A 23,956-nucleotide genomic window follows, 5' to 3' on the forward strand; every position below is an offset into this window, starting at 1 on the left:
ACTTCAAGCAAATATACCCATCCTATACCTCTGTTATCTGGAAAACACCTGAGCCCTGTTCATCTGACTATTTGTGCTCACTAGTGGCTATGTATTCATTAATGTGAACATCACAGGAAAATCATACCAAGCTGAGCAGAGCCCTGAAGAAATAATGGGATGCTTTTTTAAACTGTAGGAAAATAACTTAAACATTTTCATCTTAAATGAATTTATTTTGTGACTATTCTTGTTTTTTAAAAAGTTCAGAAATCTGGGCAAGGTGGTCCATGCCTGTAACCCCAGCACTCAGGAGGCTGAGATAGGAGGATCCCTGCAAGTTCGAGATCAGCCTGGGCCACAAAGTGAGCTCAAGACCAGCCTGAACTGCAGCGCAAGACTCTTGTCTCAAAAAGACAAAAAAAAAAAAAAGTCAGAAATATGACATGCTGCTAGAGTAAGACTGTATTTATGTTTCTGAAGAGCCATGATATGTTATCACTATAGAAATCACTCTCTACAGGTCACTATAACAACAGTATTTTTGAAAATTTACCCATATGATGATATGGGCTGGCCAACCTTGACTCTATCCCACTAGCAAGTATGGAACATGACTATTACCCCTGGGAAAGGTTTTGCAGATTGGATAAACAATTCCCAATTATAAAGTCCAAGTCCAAGTTGCTACTTCTTTAAAATTCTGCTTTATCCAAGTAGTATTTCACAATAAGGTCTAAATATTACCTGGCTGAGAAAAAAGAAGCTGTGACAGATGCAGTGCAAGTGCCTGAAGGGCTGGAGCTCCTCCCAGATGGTCCACATCCAGGAGGGACACAAGACTCTGGAGACCCACCAGGGCTCTACACTGTATAGTGTTCATCCTGGAAAGGAAGGGGAACAATGTGATGTCTCTAAAACTCGTGCATCGGAATTCAGTGTTAACTTGTAACCCAAGCTTCAGGTTCTGGGACTGGGAACCTGGGGAGTCTCCTGCTCGTGGCAAAAAGGATCACGAGGTAAACTGCTAATCTGCCAAACAAACTGCTGGGGCACTCAGGGGCTCTGGTGCATGATTCATCTGATGAGACATGAAAAAGCTGCTCCAGAAGAATTTCTGTGCAAGGTAACATTTTAAAATTTATTTTCAACTAAGAAATACAATACGCATATGGTGGCATGCAACACACACAGAGGTTAACAGTTCATAAAGCAAATATCCATGTGTCTATGCAAAAAATAAACACCACTGGCCCTCTCAAAGCCCAGGAACTCCTGATTATTCCCCACCTCCCTGAGTCCTAGACGTAATCTCTACTTAGATTCATAAGGCAAACTCCTTGCTTTTCTGTATAGGCTTACTACCTAGGTGTGTATCTTTAAGAAAATTTGTTTACGGTTGTCTGGTTTTGAACTTGGCAAAACCGAACCACCCTGTGTAAAATGTTATCTTTTTTTGCTGAACATTGTAAGTTTCCTTCAAGTTGTAAGTAGTTCTGACTCAGTCCTTCTGACTACATTTCTAGTAAGTGATAATGTCAGAACATACTATCCAAGCTAGGCCTGGTGGCACATGCCTATAATCCTAGCACTTGGGAGGTAGAGACAGAGGCCAGCCTGGGCTACACAGTGACTCAAGGCCAGCTTCTACATAGCAAGATCCTGTCTCAAAAAACAAACAAACAAACAAGAAGAAGAAGATGATGATATTATACCCTGCTACTTCAGCAGCACACATACTAAGATCCAAATATATTATCCATTCTACCTGTGATGGACATCAAGATTGTTTCTAGGTTGAGGCAACCATGAGTCCAGGTGCTCAGAGCAACCTCATATGTGTATCCTAGTGGGAGAAAATCCAGGTATAAATCCAGGAACAAAACTCCCAGGTCTAAGGAGAATCAGTATTTTGTATGTAGTGGTACAACATTTCACATAATGACATGTTTTTGAAAATAGAAAAGTTGGGTTTCCAGGAGAACATGGTGGATAGATAGCAGCAGCTTCGGAGGCTCTCTGAGAAACTGCACTTAAAATCCAGGAATGGTGCCGGGCAAGAAATCCTAAGCAAGGGGAGATATTTGCCGACCCAGGAATGAGCTAAACTAAGAGAAACCAACTGGAAACGCAATCCTGGTGATGTAACAGAAAAGATAAGGTCTCAGCGCAAACGCTAGACCCCGCACTATTGGAAGCCGCGATTTGAATTTCCTGCAGCTGCTGCTGCGTCCCAACTGGCGCGGCAAGGAGAGAGGTGCGAAAGCTCTGAGAGTGGGAAGTGGTGAACTGAGTTGAGAATGGACTGGCTGGGAGCTCTGCATTGACCTGCAGTGAGTAAGTGGATCGGGGACCCTTCCATAGAGTAGGAGGCTTCAGCAAAGGACATACTGGGGGGCAGACTAGCCGGAACAGGTTGTTGCAGTGACTTCAGTCACATATTCCCCTGTCAAGCGGGCTTAGTGGGGAGTGCCTGGCCTGCGGGATGCCGCTGACTAAGACCTAGTAGGCTATCCCAAACCAGGTCCCAGCGCCTGGAGGTGCACCCTAGCAATGAAGCCTTCGGTAGGTTGACCTGGAGGGGCTGGCCCAGCATAGGCTGCCTAGGTCTCTGTCTCCCTAGTACACTGCAGTAAGCAGGAACACCTAGCTAGTGCAATTAAAACAAACTGTAACCGACAAAGAAAGAAACTGGGCCTCCTATATTCATTTGTATAAAAGGAACAAAAATATGGGAAGAGGGAGCAACAAGGAAGGGTCCTCAGCCCCCAATCCTGAGAAACAATATCAGACACGGCCCCAATAGACATAAAGCGCTATCTCCAGAGCCTCATAGATGAGTTCAGGAATGAAGTTATTAACGACCTGAAGCAAGATATAAGTAGAATAGTTAGAGAAATGCTAAACACCGCCCAAGAAAAAACAGATGGTGGAATGGAAGAATAGAAAAAAAAGGGAGAACTGTTTGATGGAGAAAATAGAGAAAACATAGAATACGTGAAGTAGGTTCAAAGAGATTACCAGGAAACTAAAAACTCATCGAAAACTGGCATAACAGCTTGAAAGAAACTAAGGATAGATTATCTGAACTAGAGGGCAGATTTGTAATATGGGAGCATGAAATGAAAAACTCCTTAAAAATAACAAAAAAACAAACAGCAACAATACAAAGACTAGAAGATGATAAGAAGATCTATAACTTAAGAATTAAGAACATAAAAGAAGTAGGGACACAAACAAATGGACTACAAAAGCTATTCACAGAAATAATCCAAGAGAATTTCCCTAATTTAGCAAATGGTAAAGATACTCAGATGAACGAGACATACAGGACCCCAGTCACCTACAACCCAAACAGAGCTACACCCAGGCATATAATAATCAAAATTCCAGAAATCCAATATAAGAACAGAATATTAAAAGCCGTCAGAGACAAGAAACAGATCACTTACAAGGGAACACCCATCAGAATTACAGCAGACTTCTCGGCACAAACCATCAAATCACAAAGAGCGTGGGGGTAAATAATTCAAGCTTTGAAAGATAATAGCCTCCAGCCAAGATCCTAGAAATTGACGGAAAAACAAAGAGCTTCCAGGATAAAGAAGAACTAGGGGAATTTGCAACCACCAATTCAATTTTACAGAAAATACTGCAGGATATTCTAAAAAAGGAAAATACGAAGATTCCAGAAATAGTGGCAGAGAGGCCACAAAGAATAGAGCAGAAAGCAAAATGAAGAAGACAAACTGACAACAAACGACAGAAAAAGATCTCAACAGAAATGAGGCAGAGAAAATCGGATGGCAGGAACAGCTATTTTGGAGAAAACAAGACATCATAATAGCTAGTGCTGATTTAGTATCATCTTGTTTTTTTGTACTCTTCTGTCTCCATCCGTCTTAAAAGGTTGTATCTTATTGGATTTCATTATATATGATAATATAAGTAAAAACTTTTATAGACAAGGAGATTATACAGAAACCATTGTTCATTTTCTGTTAATTGGTTCTAAATACCCTGTAATAATGTCATTCTCTTTAATGGTTTTATAGCATCTTGATATGTTTGGTGCTACAGTATACGAAGTTATACTCCAAGATTTCAAGGAAAGAGACACAATGGTAACTATTTTTATGTCAGGATATCTTGTGGTGAAACACTATTTTGCTTAAATGGTTATGTTTTGACCTGCGCTGTTCTGTTGTTATGCCCTCTTTTATCTCAATTCCCCCTTTTTTTCTAATTATTTACTTTTTTCATCTTTTTAATTAAGGGAAAAATAAATAAAAAATTGCAGGATACATTATAGTGACCTACTTTGATTTCCTATTAACTTGATTTGAAATCCTGTATTGCCCTCACCATCTTGTTTTGACTGATTTTCCCCTATTCTGTTTTGCTTGATAGTACCAAGTTCAAAAGTATAGGCAAAACTGTGGAGACAACAAGATTCATTATGACACCCATTCCAGTTGACTATTATCTTCTTTTAAAGTCCTGTAATGTCTCCAATGCTTTGGTTTTATTCTTTACTGTTTCATTCAATTTTATTGTAACTGGCAATTCTTCTTAAAATAGCAAGAGGCAGTATGGTAACCATTGTTGATCACCTTGTTTTTTGTTTTTACATTATCTATTATGTCCATCCTTTTGATTTGACTCTGTTCTGAAATGTCGCATTTGGTTTTACTCTCGTCAAAAAAAGTAATAAGAACTGTGGGAGTAATAAAACCCAAAATGTGTAATTGTCATTGTACAAAAGAAAAGAAAGTGCTCTAAAGATTATAACTGCATATATGTTTAAGTATATAACATAGATAACCATATTACTGAGTTTTTTTGGATCATTGAACAAAACTGTTTGCACTCTCACTGTTTGAAAGCCCACTTTATATGCTTCAATTTTGTAACTTGAACAAATATTTCTAAGATGAGAATATGTGATCTATTAACTAGTGTACTGTTTATTTTTTAATTTTTGTATTACTTATACCCTTTTTCTGTTTTTTTCTTTTTCTCCTTAAATAAAAAAAAAAGAAAAAGAAAATAGAAAAGTTCTTACTTTTTAATCAAAGGTTTCCAAGGAGGGTGCCTAGAACATATGTCCACTGCAACGCTATTTGGAAAGGCAGTTTTCTCAAAAACCTAGGTTTAAAAAGGCAGCAAGTCAAAGGCTGAAGATTGGTCATTTACACATGATTTCTGTATAAAAGTCTAACATATTACAGGGATACCTTGGTTGTTGAGCTCCAAGTTTGATCTTTCAACTACTCAAACAGTAAAGTTGGGAAAAAACGTGCTTGGGGTTCATAATCTTGCTTGATAATCAAACTGAAAATCTGACTTGAAAAAACCTGTATAGGCCCAGCATGGTGTCACACATCTATGATCCCAGCACTCAGGAGGCCTGGGTTGCCTGGGTTACACAGTGAATTGGAGGCCAGGCTCAACTGCATTGTGAGACTCTTCCTCAAAAAGAAAAACTTTAGCCAGAGAGTTAGCTCAGTGGCATAAGCAACAGCCTGACAAGTGCAAGGTCATGAGCTCAATCCCCAGTACCAAAAAAAGAAAAGAAAAGAAAACTTTAAAATAATTCAGAGAATAAAACCTATATGGGCTGAGAGTGGGTCACACTTTGTGTCTCACTGAGGACACAAAGGAGCAACACTTCAGTTTATGCACTACTCTTGCCCAGAAGACACATAGTGCTTATGTCAGTGCATTAAAACATCCAGTGTGCTTTTTCTTGTTGCACTTTACTTGCATAAAATACCATAACCACGGCTCCAAAGAAACTAATACTAGCAGTAAAACTAAGAGGAAAATTGAGGACCACAGGTTAAAGAAATGCAAAATTTATTAAAAGTTCTAGAAAAATTTTGGGGTCTCAGAACCAGTGATGTTGTTTTCTATTATTTATTATAGGAAAAATATGCTCAGTTCTCAACTTTCTGGCATGAACACGAATTTGGAATGAATAGTGCTTGACAAAGTATCACTGAACTTCCAACTGAAATGGTTAGGTGAGATCAAGACAGAATGCTCTATCAGCTTATTTCTAGAACTGTTCTTTTTAACAGTATCAGAAGGTGCTTGTGAGATCCATCTTCACCTTTTACCAAACATTGTTTTACGAATATGTAAAAGTACATTAGATAACACTAATGAAACACAGATAGAGATCTAGCATGTACAGACCAGTGGTTAGCCAGATCACCTTCTCTAAGAACAAGATTCACTGTCTTCATCATCATCATATAGTTTTCTTTTTCTTTTTCTTTCTGGTGGTACTGGAGACTGAACACAGGGCCTTCACACTGAGCTATTTCCCAGCCCTTTTAAACAATTTTTTTTTTGCTGAGAGTGATGGCGCATGCCTGTAATCCTACCATTTGGGAGGCCAAAGCAGGAGGATTAGCACAAATTCAAGGCCAGCCTGGACTACACAAGTAAGCACAAGACCAGCCTGGACTATACTGCATGTTGTACACACACACACACACACACACACACACACACTTTTGTGTCATACATAAAAACAAAAAAGTAACAAATTTTATTTTGAGGCAGGGTCTAAATTACCCAGTATGCACTTAAACTCTCCTATTTAGTCTCAAAGAATGCTTTAGATCCCAGGTGTGCACTACCACACCCAGCTTTAATTCTTTCTTTCATCATCAGCTACAACCTGGATGTGCTTACTTTGTTTGCATACAGAGTGAATAGCTTATTTAAGCCTTTCTCATGGTTTTTGTTTGTTTGTTTTGGTTTTGTTTTGGTTTTTCTGAGGCTTATTCTGTAATTCAAAGTGGCCTTGAACTCACTATGTAGCTCAGGCTGGTCTCAAACTCCTGTCTCCTGCCTCAGGTTCTTCAGTGCTGGGATTACAGGCATGTACCACAACACTTGGCTCCCCTGTTCTTTGATGAGCTTGAAATGAAAACAGATTACCTTCTTTGGGATGAGGTAATTGGTGAGAGCAGAGTGAACCTCATGAGAGAGGCAGAGTGGAGACAGCAGCTGCCCACCATCCTCAGTGAAAGAATTCTCCATAAATGCTTCGCTTTCATCACTGCTAGAAAGCTCTTCCCATTCATCATCCGAAGGATCTAGAAAGAATGCAAACCACACATAAGTGGGATTTTAAAGAAAGCGCCAGGGAAGCTGCCCTCTGCCAGAAGAAATGTGAAGGTAGCAAACCTTCATTGCAGCACATGTTGACAACAATTTCCAGAGCAGTCTGCTGAGCTGTCAGCAATGCCATGGTCTCTCTCAGTTCCTTGTCAGTGGGCTGTAAAAAAAGACAAAATAAAAATTGGGGGCATGAATTTCCTTAATTAAAGTCTTTTAAAGATTTCTGTGCTTGGAATAAAGCACATGGCAGGTAGAGAAGGTTGAAGAAAAACCATAACACACTAGAAGTACAAACAAATGTTGTACCTCTGCTGGCAGTCTAACTGCTACTGCAAACGGGGTTTCCAACTATCTGTGATTATTCTCCAAGCTTTGCTTAGTTAGGTAGAGAGAACAGATACATATTCAAAAATTCTGAACTGAATTCACCCTGAAATTTAATCTCATGTGTTAAGAAGCAGTTTGGCATATTAAGATTAAAAGTTCACTGCAGACACCAGGCACTTAAACACAATGGTACTTGCTTTTAGATGCGCAGACGTTTTCTTGGAAGACTGCACTAACACATCCTACTAACATATCCTTATATGACCAAACGAGCTTGGCTCAGGAGCAGACAGATTTGCTTCTTGGCTTTCCTTGAAGAATATTAATATTTATTTAAGAGTGAAAAAGATGAGGACACTTTTCTCGGAAAACATACAACTTAAATGGGAAGAATAAATGTATTTGACCTTAATTCTTACCTTGCTTATGAAATAGCCATAATGATATGAACAATACACCAAAATAGTGGAACAGGCTAAAAATAATACCTGTTTTATTGTCTATTTGCGAATTTGTTAAATGTTCCAAATTTTAAGTTTTCCAGTTGTCTTTTATTTTTTGTGGTATTGAGGACTAAACGAAAGTAGGGCCTCATGCTTGAAGGGCTTTATAACTGAGCTAACTTCCCACCCTTTATTTTATTATTTTTTTGTACTAAGGACTGAATCCAAGGCTTTCACAGAGCTACATCTCCCTGCCAATTAATTATTTATGGGGGGGGGGTAATGTTTCAATAAGTTGCCTAGGCTGGGCTGGAGTTTGTAATCCTCCTGTCTCAGCCTCCCAGAGTATGGGAATTACAAGGGTGGGCTACCATGCTCAGCTCTTCCCACATCTTTTTTTTTTGGAGTCAGGGTCTATGTTGGCTGAAGCTGGCCTACAACTTACGAATAGCTCCTGCCTCAGCCTTCTGAGTAGCTTGATAAGTCTTATGATATATTCCTGTTTCCCAAGGCTTCTAAAAATGTACTCATTTAAAACTCAACTAACTCCTTTGTCCAAAAATTTAACTGAAACTTTGAAAAAGTTTAAAAAAAGGGGGGGGGGTGTTTGCTGCTCAGTGGTACAGTACATGTTTAACATGTACAAGGCGTAGCATTCAATCCTGATGAAAACAACAAGAAGCAAATTACTAATGTAATACATGTCACACGTTTAGCGTTTCCAAACTTGCACTGCATTTATTTCTACTATGTATACAATGTATACAAACACTGCGGTTATTTGCAACTAAACAAATCTTTATTAGAGTAGCTCAAGCTAAATAAGACTTGTTCCTTGGTTCTCATCCACTTGAAATGTATGAAGATCTAATTTAGAAGGAGCTCTGAAATTAGGTTCCACCGTATATAACTGTTGTTCAGAACATTTCTCTGATGCCTATTATCATCAAGTTGACATACAGACTCAATCTAGACAAAATGTTATGACAATCCAGATTTGCTTCAAAGTAGCCAGCAGCCTAAGTGAGGAAACATGAAATGAAATAGAAGGGCTGAGTAATTGCTAACTGGGAACTGGGTGGGTACCGTGCTTTAGCCTGTGTTAGGAAAAAATAACTGGGTTAAACTCTTTTCTTTCCATAGTTACAGTAATGCCTTAAATTTTTATTCTAAAGATCTCCAGTAGAAACCACTAGGTAGTGTACTGACCATGGTTAACTATAAATCTGTATCCCTGCCACAGATGAGCACGATGTCCGGAACCCTACTGGTATTGGCCCTTAAGCACAGGCTAGCAGATGGCCGGTATGCTAATCACTCAGGCTACTCAGTTAAGACTTTGAAAACTAAGTTTTTGTTACGAGGAAACTGCATTTTACAAGCACAGAATTCCTTTATATTTTTTAAGGGGGTTTCACTATGTAGTTCACATTGGTCTTAACTCACTACACTGTTCCAGGCTGTCCTTGAACTGTGATTCTTCTGCCTCAGCCTCGCAGAGTGCTGGAATTACAGGCCTGTACCACCATACCCATCTGAAATAATACCTCAGCAGATTTGGCCCTCAGGTTGTCTCCCTAGCAGGCCTTGGAAGCAAGGCTGGAGAGGGAGAGAATCACTTGAAGAGTCCATCCTCCCAATCCCAGCCTAGGGCTTCAGATCCTTCAGAAGCCTCTGACCGCCTAACTGTAACTCCCACTTCTCAGTGTGCCCCAGTGGGTTAGGGTAAAAACTTGTACAATGGTAACAGCAGAAGATAAGCCTGAAAGTACTGACCTACCGTATCCCTTATACAGAAATGAAGCCAGGCACATTCTACATCAATACCCATTCTGGAGAACAAGGTGTGAGGAGCTGTGCTTTCATGCTCTCCCCTTTACAGATGTTAAATTCTACTCACACTCTGATACAAAGGCACAAGTGACACAAGGTATAAATCTGGGCATCAAATGCATGCCAGGGATGATTTATTCACCCTAGAACTTAACACAATGCTTTGGGCATTCATATGTAGTAGTTCTGATTGCAATAAAATTCTGATTTCTCTTTAGAACTCCAAATTATGCTTCACAAAACAGTCCAGGCCAGCAGTGGGGAGGCTGAGGCAGGAAGATTATTGCAAATTCAAGACCAGCCTGGGCTACAAATGAGCCCAAGGCCAGCCTGAACTGTACTGCAAGACCCTGTCTCAAAAAGACAAACAAACAAACAAACAGCCCAGCCCAGGTAGTCTATGCAAAAAGCCATCTCAGCAAGTGTCCTTCTGAGCCAGGAAGGGTGATACCTGTAATTCAAGCACTTGGGAGGCTGAAGCATGAGGATTACTGTGACTTAAAGGTCAGCCTGTTCTACAGTGAGTTCAAGGCCAGACTGAGCTACACAAAGAACTTTTCTCTCAAAAAAAAAAAAAAAAAAAAAAAAAGCAAGCATCCTCCTGTACTCTAAATCAGATAGTTTCTATAGAAACTACACCCTTGGAAATCTAGGCACAGCCAACCACCACTCTTAGCCCAGCCCTTATGACCAACCATAGGCTTACCGGTCTGTCCTACTAAGACATTCACTAAATCACTAAATGCCCAACTGGGCTTAAAATTGCAATCCTCCTGCCTCAACCTCCCAGAGCGCTGAGATTAATGGGATATGCCACCACACCCACACCCAGTTTAAAAGTTTCATTTTAGTGTGATTATTTTTCCTCTTTGGAAGTAGACGTCTAACATTTCAACATTTTCTATAGTTAATTTTACTGTAATATTTTTCTATAAAGCTCTGAAAGAAAACAGCTGGTCAATCCACATGTAGGGCCATTAGTCTGACTTACTGGAAGTAAATCGGAAATGAAAGTTTTCTTTCTTGCTTTTCTTTTATGAGGAATTTCTTCCATTTCATCATCTTCCATCAAATCATCACCATTAGCATTCTCTAAAATGTCCTCAGTCTCTGTGGCAGTTTTTAACCGTTGGGTTTCAGCCTCTTTCATTTGAATTACTATTTCAGCAGCATCCATTTCCAAAACTTCAGACAAGATCTTTAGTATGGCATTTATAATTTCTGCCTGACTCTTGGATGGAATAATGCCCTTTAGATTCCAGACTGTGCCTGGGGGGAAAGGAGCAGAAGGACAAAGAACTGCCTGTGAAATCTTACATTAAGTACAGTTTCCACAAGACTGGGTCTGGAAGCTCAGGTGTAATTTCAAAATATCTCAACCATGCTGTCTTTGTTCAGTTTTATTAAATGTCAAGAGGAACTGCACAGAGGTAGCACCCTTTGTTATAATGCCTCACAATCACCCGCCTGCCTTGACATACAATGCCTTTCTCTGACACATGACACATCATCAGATGAGTGAAGGCCGATCAAATTTCTTTTAAAATGACAGTCAGTTGCATTGCTTTCTTTCATCTTTACCTAAACTGCTCTTCTCAGCAGTTTCTTACTTTCCAAGAGGGGAATGGAATGCATTAAAATTCCAAGGTCTCATGTGCAAGCCAGAGAGCAGGTTCTTTGCTTTTTTCCTTATCAAAAGAAAACAGAAGCTACTATTAAGTAATCAGATTAATTTTTTTAAAAGTGACTATGAAAATAAAAACAGCATGTAGACATAGACCCAAAAGATTGAAAGTAGAGACTCACCTGGGTTATATCCATGTTCACTGCAGCATTCTCACAATAATCAAAAGGTGAAGGTAACCCAAGTTCTCATGGATACAAGATGAATGAATAAACAAAGTGCTACATGTAACAAGATAGTATTCAGCCTCAAAAAGCAAGACAACATTGACACATGCTGTAGCTGACACAAGTTACAACATGGATAAACACTAAGGAATTTACCTTGATGAAACAAGTCAGTTACAAAAAGACAAACACAAATGAGTCTATTTATAAAGTAAGTAGTCAGATCTCTAAAGTAGTAAATAGAATGATGGTTGTCAGGGACTAGCAGGAAAGGAAAATGGGAAAAACTCTTTTAACAGGTATTAAGTTCAGTTTTAGAAGATGAAAAGAGATCTGAAGATTTATTGAATGTATTTGTGAATGTATTTTATACCACTGAGCCAAACCTGTAAAATGGCTAAGATGGTGAAGCTACTATACTATTTTACGTTACGTGCATCTTACTACCATAATTTGAAAAACATAACAAAACTTTTCATGATAAATTACCTCTGTAAAGTCAAAGGGAAAAAGTGAAGTATAGACAGAAACTTATTAAGATACCTATTACTTAACAGATTATCATATTTTTATATTCAGAGACTGGGGTAAAAAGTGCTAGAGAGGAAGAACTCGTGGAAAAGTAACAGCCATCCCTTGATTGCCCAGAGTCAATTTCTGAACTTACTGGCTCATAAATAAAAAGGGATCTTGACCAGAGCTATTCTAGAACACTTTGTAACTATGGACAACTATTTGAATTAAGGATCTCTATTTAAATATTAAAATTTTCAGAATGGACAGAAGTACAGAAAACCCTAATGTGGTGAAATGAAGGAATAATGAGCTTCAGTCTCCACCTCTACCCAATCCAAGTTACCAGAAATGGCTCACATATCATTTGGCTAAATTTTACCTGCCACAAGTGTCTTTAATAGGATGTATTCCATAGAACTGACAGGATAAACCATTGCAGATTCCAGCACATGCAATGCTGTGGCACTGAAAGATTTCAGTAGGTCTGGGTTATCTTCAGTTACTGTCTGTAAACAATATGCTATAAGACAAAAAATTAAATTACTTAGAAAAAAAAAGAATTCTGTTTAGAATACTTTTTACAAATACCGCACAACTTAACAACAACAACAACAACAATAATAAAACAGTGTATCTTTTTAACATCTTTAGATACATATAGCTTTTATAAGATATTTACATTGTACCTCAAGGGTGCAAATAATGCTTCCTAGACTATCAATGGTATGTAAGATCTTTTTTTTCCTTAAAATTTCTAACTTTTTACTGAACTATTTTTTTATTAAATAATTTTAAAAGGCTGCTAAATACTGTGGCAATGTCAAATTACTGTTACTATTTGTAACAGTTTATCTTAATTTATGTTTTTATCACAGGCCAGTAGCAAACTGTCCAGCGTATGGACAAAACTCTTAGGGAAGTTTTGCTGCCAAAAACAAGATTTAGATTTTGGGACATTCTGGCTTCCTTTAAATTCATTGTGGTTTAAAATGTTGGGATTATTTCCGCTCAAACAACAGTACTTTAAGGGGAAAAAAAGGTCACTTTACATAAAGATATGTGCAAATTGAGAAAAACCTAAAATATTAATAGACATCTACCACATTTATCACTTAACTTCATCTCTTGCATTAATTAAAACAAAATAATAGATTACAAATTGCATATCAGAAATAATTAATTGAATGTATTAAAAAAATTGGGCCTGCATAAAAGTTTGGCATTAGAAATCAGTAAAGCACATAAGAGGAAGCAAGCCTAAGTTTGTTTTCTTTGAGACATTTTATTCTACTCAAATCCATTTCTTTTCAGGTCTAAAAAGTTCAAAATACACATGCCAAATTAATTAAGTCACACGCTGCTGCTGTGATCTAACTTGGTTCCCAAAATACATTTGTATACAAATCTATATGCCTAGGCAGATAAATATATATGCTTACATCCAAGTCTATTTTTTGTTGAGATTAATTTTATTCACTTTAGCAAAAAAATGGGCAAAATTAAGTATAACTGCTCCCATAAAGACAACAGTTCAAAAAAGCTAAGTTAATATATAAGAATTTTATAAATTCACTTTACTATACATAAGCCTTCCTTAACATTCTATTTTTTGTTTGTTTGTTTTTTTGAGACAGGGTATTACAATGTATCCCAAACCGGCCTTCAACTCATGATGGAGACCAGAATGACCTCAAACTCACACTGATCCTCCTACCTCAGCCTCCCAAATGCTGGGATTATAGGTATGCACCAGCCCACTGAGAAACCTTGCTGAATTTTCAAAACAAGAAGGACATCTGTTCATACAGTCAAGACTTTTAATTTAATGCATAAAGAAAGCACTATTATTCATGCAAAGTGACTGTATTCTGATCCACTTCATAAAAATGCATTAGAAGATAAAAAACAAAAACAACAAAAACTAAATCTACATGACAAGAGGCACAAAAATAAGTTTTTTATTTAAAAAAAAAAAAATCAAACTTTCCTGAAATTCTCTTTCTGTAATAGAAACTTGCCTGGGATTAAGTCATCTACCAATTTCCTAAAAGCAGTCGAACTGTTTTTGGAATCCTCTGTTACTCACAATGCTGCCACGCAAAGATTCCATTTGGAGAAACTGATTTTTAAATTTTTCCTAGTAGTATTTATTTCACTTTTCTTTTTCTTTTCTTTCTCTTAAACGTATCTATTAGAGTCAAGAGAAGCACCAATCAATAGGGGAAGACACTTCTTCCTTATAGGAGAAATTACACAGTTAAACAAGAGGACAGTGGGATGCCTGCTAACGCGAGGAACAGGACTTCTCCTCAGCTACTGCTTTGCTCTCACTGCCCACCTCCTGGTTTCAGTTTCTGCATATGCGGAGCAAGAGTACCCAATGGCTCACTAACCCAAACAGGGAGGGTGGGAAGGTTAGGGTTAAGATGTTGCTTCTCCTGCCGGTAAGAAAGGAACCAAACCTAAGGGAAAATTCAAATCTCTTCTTTCTCTTTCTCACAAAAAAGGCAGGTTATCAGCTGGGCGTGGTGGCACATGCCTATAATCTTAACACTCAGGAGGCTGAGGCGGAAGGATCATTGTGAATTTAAGAACAGCCTGGGCTACAAAGTGAGCTCAAGGCCAGCCAGAACTGCACAGAGAGATCCTGTGTCAAAAAGACAAAGGGGAAAAAAAAAGCACAGGGTATCAATCAGTTTTCTGCCGGGAGTGTGAGATGTACTGGTACAATACATTTAAGTAAGCCTAGATTCCAACTAACTTTGGCTCAAAGGCCCAGAAATTGTGAGTTCTTATTTCTGAGAAAATGGAGATGAAAACTTCAAGACTTCATAAAGGCTCTAAGAAGTAACAGTCTAGAAATTATACACTTAAGCCATTACCTTCTTCCCTTTCAAAAAGAAAAGCAGGAAAATTACATAAGATTTAATAAGATTCAAAACAAACAAAACTACTCTGCCACAGGTTTAAATATACATAATGAGATAAAATCACTCCTATAGAATAAACATGCTATGTCTGAACACAGATTTTTGAATAGGCCACACACAATAAATCATCACCTTTTCTTGACTTACCTACTGAAACAGCCAGGTCAACATTGGTGGGAAACCTACTTAAATACTTTAATACAATCTCCAAACACCCTTCTTTGTTGAATATAGATACTGCTCTACTACTGCATTCACTAAATTGAAGGGGGAAAAAAAAGTTTTACTATTCACATTTTAACATTAAGAAATCAACCACAGAAATCCATTAAAAAAATAAAGCTGTATAGAACCAAAGACTTAGAGTCAAACAACCACCATTTTTGCAGATGAAGAAACAAACGCCCATTCATATTCATTGTACTTGAGAACTGGCTGTCTGTATCTCATTTCCCTCATGGTGGGCTCACTCTTTGACTATCATTTTATCATGACAGCTTCCTCACAGAAGTTTAGAGCTAGAGACCTTGGGAAACCTTAAATCCAACTTCCCAGTTTACAGATGAGAAAACCCAGGCTTTAAAAGGTGCAGTAATCTGTCCAAAGATCACACATCCTGCCAGCAATGGAGCTAGGCCTGGTACCTAGGTTCTCTGGATCCATTACAGCACAATAATAAGTTCAGGTAAGGACAACAGGCCTCTTATTACACAGAAAGCACAGATTTAAAAGAAAATTACATTGTATTCATTCCTGCTAGAGTACATCAGTAGACTCAGTAATCGGCAACAGAGAAATTACTCTGATATTTATAATTATACTACTTTGTTTTTTTGAGACAGGGTCTTGCTGTGTAGTTGAGGCTGTCCTTGAACTCACTATGTAGACCAGGCTGGCTTTAAACTTGCAGCAATCCTCCTGTCTCAGCCTCCCGAGTACTAGAATTACAGGTGTACACCACCACACCTGGCTATACCACCTTTTATAAAAGAATCAGAGAGGTATCAATGTTACTAGTTAACATATACACTAAATACAGAGCAAACAGAGTTAATTGTAACAATTTTAACCATGTTTCTAGAGAAAGATATTCCCCTACACATATACACATGACATACTGACAGAGCAGATCACATTATTAAATTATCTATTATCTTGGGAAAAATATTTTCTGTTTGTTGTCTATACCTATTACACACCTAATTTCTGCAACACTGAAATGTAGTCAGAAGACAAGGCATACATGCGTAGAGATAACCTGAAATATAAACTATGAAACAAAAATATTAAGAGCTGTAATAACTAAATAATAAAGCATTCCAGAAAAAGAAATCACTTGGAGACATATTCAGGCTCTTTTTAAAGATTTTAAAAGAAAAAAATGTCATGGTAGGCATGGTGACAGTGGTTGTAATCAGCATCCTAAAGGCTGAGGCAGGAAGATTACAAGTCTGACGCCGGTCTGAGCTACAGAGCAAGACTTTGTCTCAAAATATAAAAACAAAATCCAGTTGGACAACTTATAGAAGTTAGGGGTGTAGCTCAGTGGTAGAACACGTCTCAGCTTCCACAAAGCCCTGGGTTCAATCCCTCCACTACAAAACAGCAAGTTAAATTTACTTAGTGCACAAAAACAGCACTGATGAGTTTGCTCAAATGCCATTTCCGTAAGTCTGATGTCACCGTTACTTCTGACGGAATGCACCCACCAATTCAAAATGGAATCGCAAGCAAGTTCAGACTCAAGCAGCTTTGCCGGATCCAACTTAAATCTTACATTCTAAGAACCACTTATGCTTTTCGGTCAGTGTGATAAATGCTGCTGACTAAAATAAGGAGCTATGACAGAATCCTGCTATAATTATGGACAGATAAAAAGTAAATCCAGGTTGTGCCTCTTGCCATTCCTCTGCCCTCCACCAGAGATACGACCACTGAATGGAAAGCAGCCTTCTCCTATTAGGCCTGAGGGACCTGTTCTGGGCATCTACTCATCACTCAAATGGTCACCGCCATGAAAGAGTAAAGCACATCATGGTTTGTGACCCCTCTCTCATTCCAGACACCAAAGCAGGTCTAGCTGCTGCTGGGCGTGTATCCAGGAGCTAGGGAGAAAGGAGGGACAGCAGGTGCTAATAATGGCCATGATTCCTCTTATTTTTGTCAGTGGTAGTAAGTGGAAGGAGGACATGTTTTTTAAAAGATGCAAGGAAATTAGGAGGAAAAAAGAGCCTGGGAAGACCTGCTGATCTCAGGTAACCTGATACTACCTCCTACCACGTATTACCTTCATGGAGTTACAGGGCTACGCAGGGAAGGAGAGGTTTCTACACAGTTTAACAGAAAGAGCAGCAGCCTGAGCAGTGATGTAAATGAAGGCTACGCTTGGAGAGCATCTTACCATACATTCCACAGCACATTCACAGCCTCATTGGCTATGTTCTCAATGGTATTTCTGTTCTGATCTTCTTTCTTCTGTGGAGACATCTCACTTGAATCCAGTCCAGCACTACACTGCAACCAAATATCATGATTAGTACCCTGGCTCAAAAGAATGATTAAGTAAAAAGTTAATGACAGTGAAGAATCACAAAAAGTAAGCATCAGAAATTATAGTATACTAGTTAACAGGACTATCAAATCCTCATAAGCACTACAATTCCCACAAGCCTATCTTCCTTTGGCAGGAAATACAGACAACAGTTCCCAAGCCATTATGAAAACTGGATATAAAGCATCATATTGTCAAATAAAGTAGAAATTCAATGTAAAGTATTTTACCTAATGTGATAATAACCAGTAAGGAAGGCAATGAAAAAGCCAGGGATGGTGGTACACACTTATAATCCTAGCACTCAGCAGACTGAGACAGGACTGCTCCAAGTTCAAAGCCAACCTAGGCCTAGTGAGCTAAACACCATTCTAAATTACACAGCTAAATTACAAACATTAACCCTTCCCCCAAAATGAAGGTAAAGAAATATAAACAGTAATGTCTGTATAGTGCCCACTAAGACAGTATGATTCTAAGCACTTTACATATATCATTCAATCCTTATAGCAACCTACAAAGTAAATGAACTTTTTCTTTCTCTATCAGTGGGTATTGAACCAGGGCCTTTCCACTAATTTACATCCCCAGACCTTTTGTATTCTTTGAGACAGAGTTATGCTAAATTGGCCAGGCTATACTTGAACTTGTGATCCTCTTGCCTCACACTCCCACATGCTAGGTTGACAGGTATGTGCCACCACATCTAGCTTGAGGTAGAAGAACTATCATCCGTAATCTCCTGACACCAATAGGAAACTACAGGGATGCTGAGGATAAGCTTAGTATGGTAAAGCTGGCCTTCAGAGTACTTACTGCAGGTACTCTGCCCCCAAAGCTGGCACTATTAGCCCTCTACAGTACTGCTCCTTTAGTACAGTTGATGGCACCTTCTAAAACAGAGCTGCTACACCTAGAGCTTCTATATTACTGACATTTTGGGCCTGATAACTTTGTTGGGGGTAGTGGCTGCCCTGTGCTTTGTAGGAAGTTCAGCAACATCTTGAGCCTCTATGAATACTGGATGCCATAAGCCACAACAACCGGAAGCGTCTCCAGATAGTGCCAGATGTCCCTTGCAGGGTAAAATCACCCCAGCTGAGAATCAGGAAACAGAAATGATGCCTCACCCTAAAACTAAATATACTTTATGTGGCCTTTAGTGAAAATTACCCTTCAATACAGAGTGGCATGCTAGAGGCAGAGAATGAGCTCCTTAGCCATTAAACAACAGTGTGTAACAGGAATAGTGTGATATTAAGCTTCAGAACACAATGTAATGTTCACAAGAAGTTCATAATGTGGCTTGGCTGTCATACATAAAATGGAAATAATACTGGCCTCAGGCTGGGGAATGTAGCTCAGAGGTAGACCATTTGCTTAGAACATGCAAGATCTCAGGTTTGAATCCCAGGCAAGAAACAAGCTTAAAAACAACCTCATAAAAGCAAAACAATACAACCTGCTTTATAGGACTGGTGTGAGGATTAAGTATATACATGACAAAAATATAATTTGGCACACAAATAAGCAAAAGATAAGTACTCATTACTTTCACTGTATGAAGTTTAAGGTCTAAAGGAATCTGTATAGTTTTAGGAAGGTCTTTTCCAACTATCATGTAAATAAAAAAGCAGTGTGGATAAAAACCAGATCGCTATTAATGATGAATGATGATAGTAGATCAGTATTTCTAGGAAAAGAAACTCCTACAGGAAGTTTTGCTTTTTTTTGTTTGTCTGTTTGGGTGGGCAGTGGAGAGTGGGGTTAGACAAGGTCTGACTATGTGATTTAGGCTGGCCTCAAACTCAGGGCAATCAATCCTCTTGCCCTCCCACCACCACACCCAGCAATGGGAAAGACAAAGTAACAGACACTCAAGTACTTTAAAAAGGGGGGTCTCTTACGAGCTGACTTCAAGCAGCCATTTGAGACAGTGTAAAAGTTGCATACCTCTTTCAGTAGGGCCACGAGAGGAGTCATGATGTCCTTAGTCACCATGTCATCACATACTTCAAAACCTCCACAAGCACTGAGGTTTCTACATTAAGAAGTTTGAAACACGTTTTACTTTCAGATCATACGTCACAAATTGATTGCTACTTTTAACCATACTTAAGGTTTCCCAAGGAAGTAATTTATTATTTCTGTCATATGCACAAGAACCAACCCACAGATTTCTATCCGTTCTGGTTCTTATTCTATAAAATGAAAACAAATAATTATCTTAGTTCTGAGGTCACAGGTACATGGCTACAGGAAAAAGGAAAGACTTCTATTCAACTTGAATACACTGCATCTTGTAGGAAGACAACATTTTTTGGAATCCAGACTAAAGGAGCTCACTGATAGAGCATTTGCCTAGATACACAAGGCCCTGGGTTCAATTCTCAGAACTGCAAAACAAAACACCTTCAATAGCAGCAAGATGAGGCCACTCATCTTGGACACACTTGAAGCAGCCTGGTTACATTTAATTTAACTGGAAAGTGGCTTGTCTTCTGAAAGCACAGCTCTATGCCAGGCATTAAGAATGTGGACCCAGCTTATGAGTATTTTAGAGGAAGGGCTGGGCTTTCCACAAGTACTTTCCTCCTTGAGGACAGGAGGACATCCATGGCACTCCCTCAAGTGTCTAATCCTATTTATCACCTGGTCTCACCTCAAACAGCACTCACCCAGGGTTTTCTTCCCTGAATCCCTGGTTATGATACCCTCTCACATCATCCTCTGCAATTACCACTGGGTTGAATTATACACTTATGATATCTGGTTATTCAGTTATGTTTGTCTCCTTCAACAGACTTGAAGATTCATTAATGACAGCTGGGCATGATGGTGTATGCCTGTAATCCCAGCACTCAGGAGGCTGAGATAAGAGGACTGCTGCAAGGTCAAGGCTAGCCTGGGTTAGTGAGTTCAAGGCCAGCCTGAACTACACGGTGAGATTGTCTCAAGAAAAGGAAAAACATAAAAAATAACCTGGTCATGGCATTCCACAGCTCAGAGTTAAGTCTCCAGCGTTATACCCTCCTTCTTCTTGCCCATTCTCTAGCCTCCCCTCCCATACATAACTTCCTACCCCTACTCTACTTGGTCATAATAACCCACGCCAAACTGTGAACAGTCTCACTTCTCTGCTATTGCTATTCCCTCCCTGGGGAATGCTCTTTCCCTATTTTTCCATGTCTGGCTCTCTCACCTTGTGGTCTGGGTTCATAAATATCACCTAGCCAACATTCAACGTAGACTTCCTATCCTCAACTCACCATCTTGTTTTTCCATAACACTTTTCCCTAGTTTTGTCTGTTTTACTTTTTTTTACTAGTTGTTTGTCTTGCCCTCAAGCTAGGTTTTGCAAAGAAAGGTACCTTGGCTCTCTTGCTCGACCTCTGCTAGCTCAAAATCTCTTGAATTTAAGAGCAAGTCATGGGTCACAGACTAGAAGAGTTCATCCAATCAAGGAACTCTATTGAGGGTTTTTGGAAAAGGGAAAGTGTGCACAAGTCTGAGGGCAAAATGCTAAGTGGCTGGTGCAAGTGACAAAGGGAATACATGGAGTATTGGGTGCCCTGTAGTCTACAGACTGGTTCATATCCGCCCCTTCACCTCGAAAGTCAGGTGGAACTTTCGCCCTTCCGAGAACGTCAAGGGTGCATCAGGCTGGGAGGCCTGGCATCTAGGAAGCGCTACTTCGTGACTACTAGACCTCAGGCGCGCAAGGCCCTCTTCTGGCTCACCTCAGCGCTCCGGCCGCCGTCTCCCTGACCGCCAAGCTGGGGTCCAGCAGCAGTGGCCCAAGCTGGCGCACAGCATCTCGGCGGGCCAGGCAGGGGAGCGCAGGGCGCTGCTGCACTAGCCGGGCCAGCCCCGCGCAAGCGCACTCGCGGACCTCAGCGCTCGGGTGCTGGAGCTGCGGACAGAGCGAGGTGTCAGAGGTGGGGCAGTGCGCACGCGCGTCCGGACCCACAGCCCACCCCGAACCCCGCGCTCCAGCCGGGATGAGGCTCTAGCCTCACCTTTTCTAGAAACTCCGCCACCGGCCCGTCGTCTTCCTCGTCTCCAGTCCCATTCGCCGCCGTCGCTGCCGCCTCAGCCAGACAGTTCCCCGTAGGGGAAAACTGAGGTCGCTTGAAGCGTTTTGTCCGGCTCTTGCCCATGGCGATGTGTGCTTTGGGGATGAAACAAGCAAGAAAAGCAATAGCAGCTCGTGAGGGTAGCCGTACTGATGGTAAGGCCTGGTCACCAAGGGAGTAATCGTTATCTCTGCTCTGATGGGATAGCCGACTGCCTGAACACACATGGGGAAGCAGCGCGCATGCGTGCAATATGTCGCCAGAGAGGAGCGCTGGCGCGGGGAATGCGCAGGCGTAGAAGAGTGTGGGCGGGGCAGCCCTGTGTGAAAGCTGAGTCCGCTGGATTTTCCTGAAAATCGCAACACCCAATCCCCATCAAAGCACTGAATTCCTGTTAGGTAAACTGTATGTGGAAGAAAAGTTCTATCTCATAGAGGCTCTACCCTCAAAGAGTTAACTGCCTTCCTAGGAAAATAGCATAATTAAAAGAACAATCTCAGAGGAATATTTCCCTTCACTTTTGGTTTGTTTTTTGAGACAGGGTCTTGCTGTGTAGTTTAGGCTGACCTTTGAACTCACTATCGACCTCACTGTGATCCTCTTACCTCAGCTCCCAAATGTGCCACAATGCCTAGCTATTTAAATTTTTAGAAGACTTTTTTGCCCAGTGTGGTTGTAGTAACCCCACCACTTGGGAGGCTGAGGTAGGAGGATAGCCACCAGTTAGAGATCAGCCTGGGCTACATAGTGAATTCAAAATCAGCCTAAACTACACAATGAGATCCTATCTTCAAAAGCAAGCAAGCAAACAACAACAACCACAACAAAAAACGAAAACCCTAATGCCATGATGGTCCCATGTAGCTATAGAGTGTGGTTCAGAGTGTTACATAAAATATGCCAGGTGCTGCCAATACCTCATTACCAGCCCAGAGAACTTCCTCATTCGTCCCAGAAACTCCCTTGAGCTGTCTTTTTCTTAGGTTTGGGGGACTGGAGAGCCTAGTGTGCTTCCACAGCTTTTGACCTTACCTGTTTCCACTATCCTAGGACACAGTCTTATGTTTACTTCTAGCCTCTCTGAGTTGTAGGGACTTAAACGTGGGAGGTACAGGGGAAAAAACTAAGGAAATGGCTATGAGATCTGGCCTGCTTTCCTCAACCTCCTCGCTATCCCGGCAGACACCCACCATTGGGCCTCCTGTGTACTTTGTGTGCACAATTCTCTCTCTTAGAATTCTTCAAAAGTTATGATCAACCATACACTGTAGGGGCTGGGGTGAAGCTCAGGTGCAGGGTGCTTGCCCAGTATGTACAAGGCTCTGGTTACAGCCCCAGAACTGGGGGGTGGGGTGGGAGTCTGCATGTGTGGGGTCCCTACCTACCTGGGAGCTCCTTGGAAGGCAGGGGCGGTTGACAATCTTTCTATTAGCAGTGGCTGGCACTTAGCTGTATAACAATCTCTGGGGTATCCATGCCCTCTGCACAGTTACTTTCCTCTATCTCAGCTGGCCCTCAGTGACCAGGTAGCCATCAGCAAGAAATGTCCTTGCTGGGAATCATCTGCAAGGTAGTGAGACCCTGATCCTTGGCTCCGGACCTGCCGCTAATGTGCTGTGTGATCAAGGGAGGCTTTCTCTAGTCACAAAAATCTAAGGGTCCTAGGAGTATCAAAGGGCTGTGAACCATTTTATTTCATAACAAGGAAAGATATTATTTCTGGAAGGAAAATTGCATGTTGAGTGCCTCCTGAGCAGATGTCAGAGCCTGAGACTGGCAATCTTGCTGATGACTTCCATTTGGTCCTCAGAATTTGCTGAAGTAGGAATAGCAATAGTGTAACTGCTGGCAAGCAACCTGAGCATCACTGCTCAAAGGGATCTGCTGCCCATCCAATTCCACACCCTTACCTCATTTGACACATACCTATTGAGCATTTATCATGTGTCAGGCACTGCACTAGGGATGAGGAATAAAGAGAACTAAGGCCTAGGCCCTGTGGTCATGGGGTTTTCAGTCTCTAGCACCACAACTCAATACTGCCTTTAGCAAAATTACTATAGAACTATTAAGAAAAAAATACTAAAGTTGGGTGCAGTGGTGTACACCTGTAATCCCAGTACTCTGGAAGGCTAAGGCCGATGGATCACAAATTCAAGCCCAGTCTGAGCTTTGGCAAGAATCTGTCTCCAAAAAATTTAATTAGTTTTGTTTATTGATTCTTGAACTCATGGCAATCCTTTTGTCCTCAGCTTCTTGAATGCTGGGATTACAGGTATGCACCATCAAGCTTGACTCAAAAAAAGAAATAAA

General features: G+C 40.3%; 1 protein-coding gene across 4 annotated transcripts in view; it reads right to left on the reverse strand.

Moving 5' to 3' along the window:
- Heatr3 (HEAT repeat containing 3) overlaps window positions 1-21,900 on the reverse strand; it is an 84,294-nt gene extending 62,394 nt beyond the window's left edge. For 3 of the 4 annotated variants that reach the window (XR_010046930.1, XM_063247150.1, XM_063247151.1), the window contains exons 1-11: window positions 21,587-21,878; window positions 21,308-21,480; window positions 19,521-19,608; window positions 17,418-17,530; window positions 15,164-15,273; window positions 12,466-12,606; window positions 10,711-10,988; window positions 7,183-7,273; window positions 6,934-7,091; window positions 5,045-5,127; window positions 727-863 (exon numbers count right to left, since the gene is read on the reverse strand). Coding sequence is in view for 3 of the 4 variants with exons in the window: in XM_063247150.1 (XP_063103220.1) it covers window positions 727-863; window positions 5,045-5,127; window positions 6,934-7,091; window positions 7,183-7,273; window positions 10,711-10,988; window positions 12,466-12,606; window positions 15,164-15,273; window positions 17,418-17,530; window positions 19,521-19,608; window positions 21,308-21,480; window positions 21,587-21,727 (1,513 nt within the window). In the remaining variant the exon portion in view is untranslated. Of the gene's footprint in view, window positions 1-726; window positions 864-5,044; window positions 5,128-6,933; window positions 7,092-7,182; window positions 7,274-10,710; window positions 10,989-12,465; window positions 12,607-15,163; window positions 15,274-17,417; window positions 17,531-19,520; window positions 19,609-21,307; window positions 21,481-21,586 lie in introns of all 4 variants that reach the window. The other variant, XM_003477679.5, reaches the window with a different exon arrangement.
- Window positions 21,901-23,956: the final 2,056 nt, after the last annotated feature.

This window comes from Cavia porcellus, unplaced genomic scaffold (assembly GCF_034190915.1).
Source record: "Cavia porcellus strain 051 isolate PalLab524CR breed Dunkin Hartley unplaced genomic scaffold, mCavPor4.1 scaffold_4, whole genome shotgun sequence".
NCBI classification, from domain to species: domain Eukaryota; kingdom Metazoa; phylum Chordata; class Mammalia; order Rodentia; family Caviidae; genus Cavia; species Cavia porcellus.